Source organism: Nematolebias whitei, unplaced genomic scaffold (genome assembly GCF_014905685.2).
Source record: "Nematolebias whitei isolate Nwh7 unplaced genomic scaffold, NemWhi1 Nwh_scaf_6940, whole genome shotgun sequence".
Taxonomy (NCBI): domain Eukaryota; kingdom Metazoa; phylum Chordata; class Actinopteri; order Cyprinodontiformes; family Rivulidae; genus Nematolebias; species Nematolebias whitei.
In genome coordinates, this window is record NW_023625485.1 from 1 (window position 1) to 1,713 (window position 1,713).

At 42.6% G+C, this 1,713-nt stretch overlaps 1 protein-coding gene across 1 annotated transcript; it reads left to right on the plus strand.

Annotated features, from left to right (window-relative positions):
* Positions 1–45: 45 nt before the first annotated feature.
* Positions 46–1,454, plus strand: LOC119429758 (deubiquitinase DESI2; the record flags this gene model as incomplete). Its single annotated transcript, XM_037697323.1, is given in 2 exon segments — positions 46–139; positions 1,313–1,454. Coding segments are annotated over 2 exon segments (236 nt in total), but the record flags the coding sequence as incomplete, so codon positions are not given.
* Positions 1,455–1,713: the final 259 nt, after the last annotated feature.

Genomic DNA, 1,713 nt, shown 5'->3' on the forward strand with positions numbered 1-1,713 from the left:
TTCTAAGCTGCTCAAGGAGGTGTTTACTTGTTTGTTTGTGTTCAGAGTTTGCCTACGGTGGACACCCGTATCCATTCTCAGGGATCTTTGAGATTACACCCGGAGATGCAACTGAACTCGGCGAAACTTTTAAGTTCAAGTAAGTAAAGAAGGTTTTCTGCTCGTATGAAAGCGCAAGCACATTTCCAAAGTGCTTGTGGGATTTTTCTGCCCTACTCCAGACAGCTTGCAACATGTCAGTGTGTCTGTTAGTTGTTTTCAGACACTTTATTAAAAGCTAAATGTCTTTTTGTGAACATGAAGCCAGCTAACGAGTCAGTTCATCAGACGGGGCACAACTCCAGAGCACAAGTCCATTGGCTTACTAACTGGTCAGTGAAGTGTAGCATCCAGGCAGTTAGTCATTCGGTTCACTCAAGATGGAGAAAATTACAATTCTAAAGTAAGTGAAGAATTTACAAACTTAAAAGTTCCTCATTTTAAAGATGTGTTGTGTACAAAATGCAGAAGTCTTTGCACCAGTTTTGTACAGACTTAAAAATAACTACATCGTGCTGTTGTTGTTTTCTCCACTCCACTAGAGCACAGAGCTATTCTGAATCATTTTGACCAAAGTTGAAATGGAGTCAGAGAAACGGTGGAGCATTAAGTCAGTTCAATATGTTTGGAGTTCCTCGGTCTACACAGAGCCACTGTGCCGCTGTGTGTTACTTCTGCTCTAGTTGATGTGCCCTGCAGCTTTAGAGACACTCTGCCTGTCAGACAAACACTAGTTGTCCCCATAGAAGCCAGCCGGCGATAAACATCTGGGACAGTTGTTTGAATATTATTGACTGAGAAGAGCCAAATAAATCAGCTCTTCTTCAGACTGCACTCTGCTCAATTCTTTTTTTATTGTTGGATTTCATGTAAAACTGGAACAGGATGTGGAAATGAGCAAAATGTTAATCCTCTATTCACTTCACTGTTCAGTTACAGAAATTTGGTCTTTTTCTTGCATTTTAGCTTACTGCCTCACAACACATTTAGCTGATTTGATGCAGTGCAGTGTGCCAAAAAGAAGAAAACATCTCAAACCCTTTTCCAGTGGGATTCAACATTGATTATTGTATTGATTCGGTAAAAAGATGTGCATTTTGTTTGCGTTTATCACCACATAAATCCAGCTTAAGCTGGCATGGGAACACGGGAAGCTCGTAAATGTTTCTTTGCATGAGACATTGTAGCAGGAAATCTGCTGATTGTGCCTGGGGTTGCTCTTGGTGTGTCCTCGATGAGTCATAGTATACACAGTCTTTCCCTGTTTGTGCAGAGAAGCCATAGTCCTGGGCAGCACAGACTTCACAGAAGAGGATGTGGAGCGGATTGTGGAGGAGATGGGAAAGGAGTACAAGGGCAACGCCTACCACCTCATGCACAAGAACTGCAACCACTTTTCCTCAGCTCTGTCCGAGGTAGATACTCACACAAGCCTGCACAGCTGTCTTTATGAGGACGTTGCACTGACTTATTAACTGTGGACAACCATAACCTGACTCAGGACACCACAAATAAAATTATTCTGCTCTAAACCTGCATTATACTTGAGCAGTGGTCATGATGTGAGCCATGTGTGACGTCACCTTAGAGGAGGAGTTGTTTAGACCGGGGTTTGAGGCGTTGCACTCAAACTGCTGTTCTCTTCTTAAACAGTAGGTGCTGCTACTACTTATG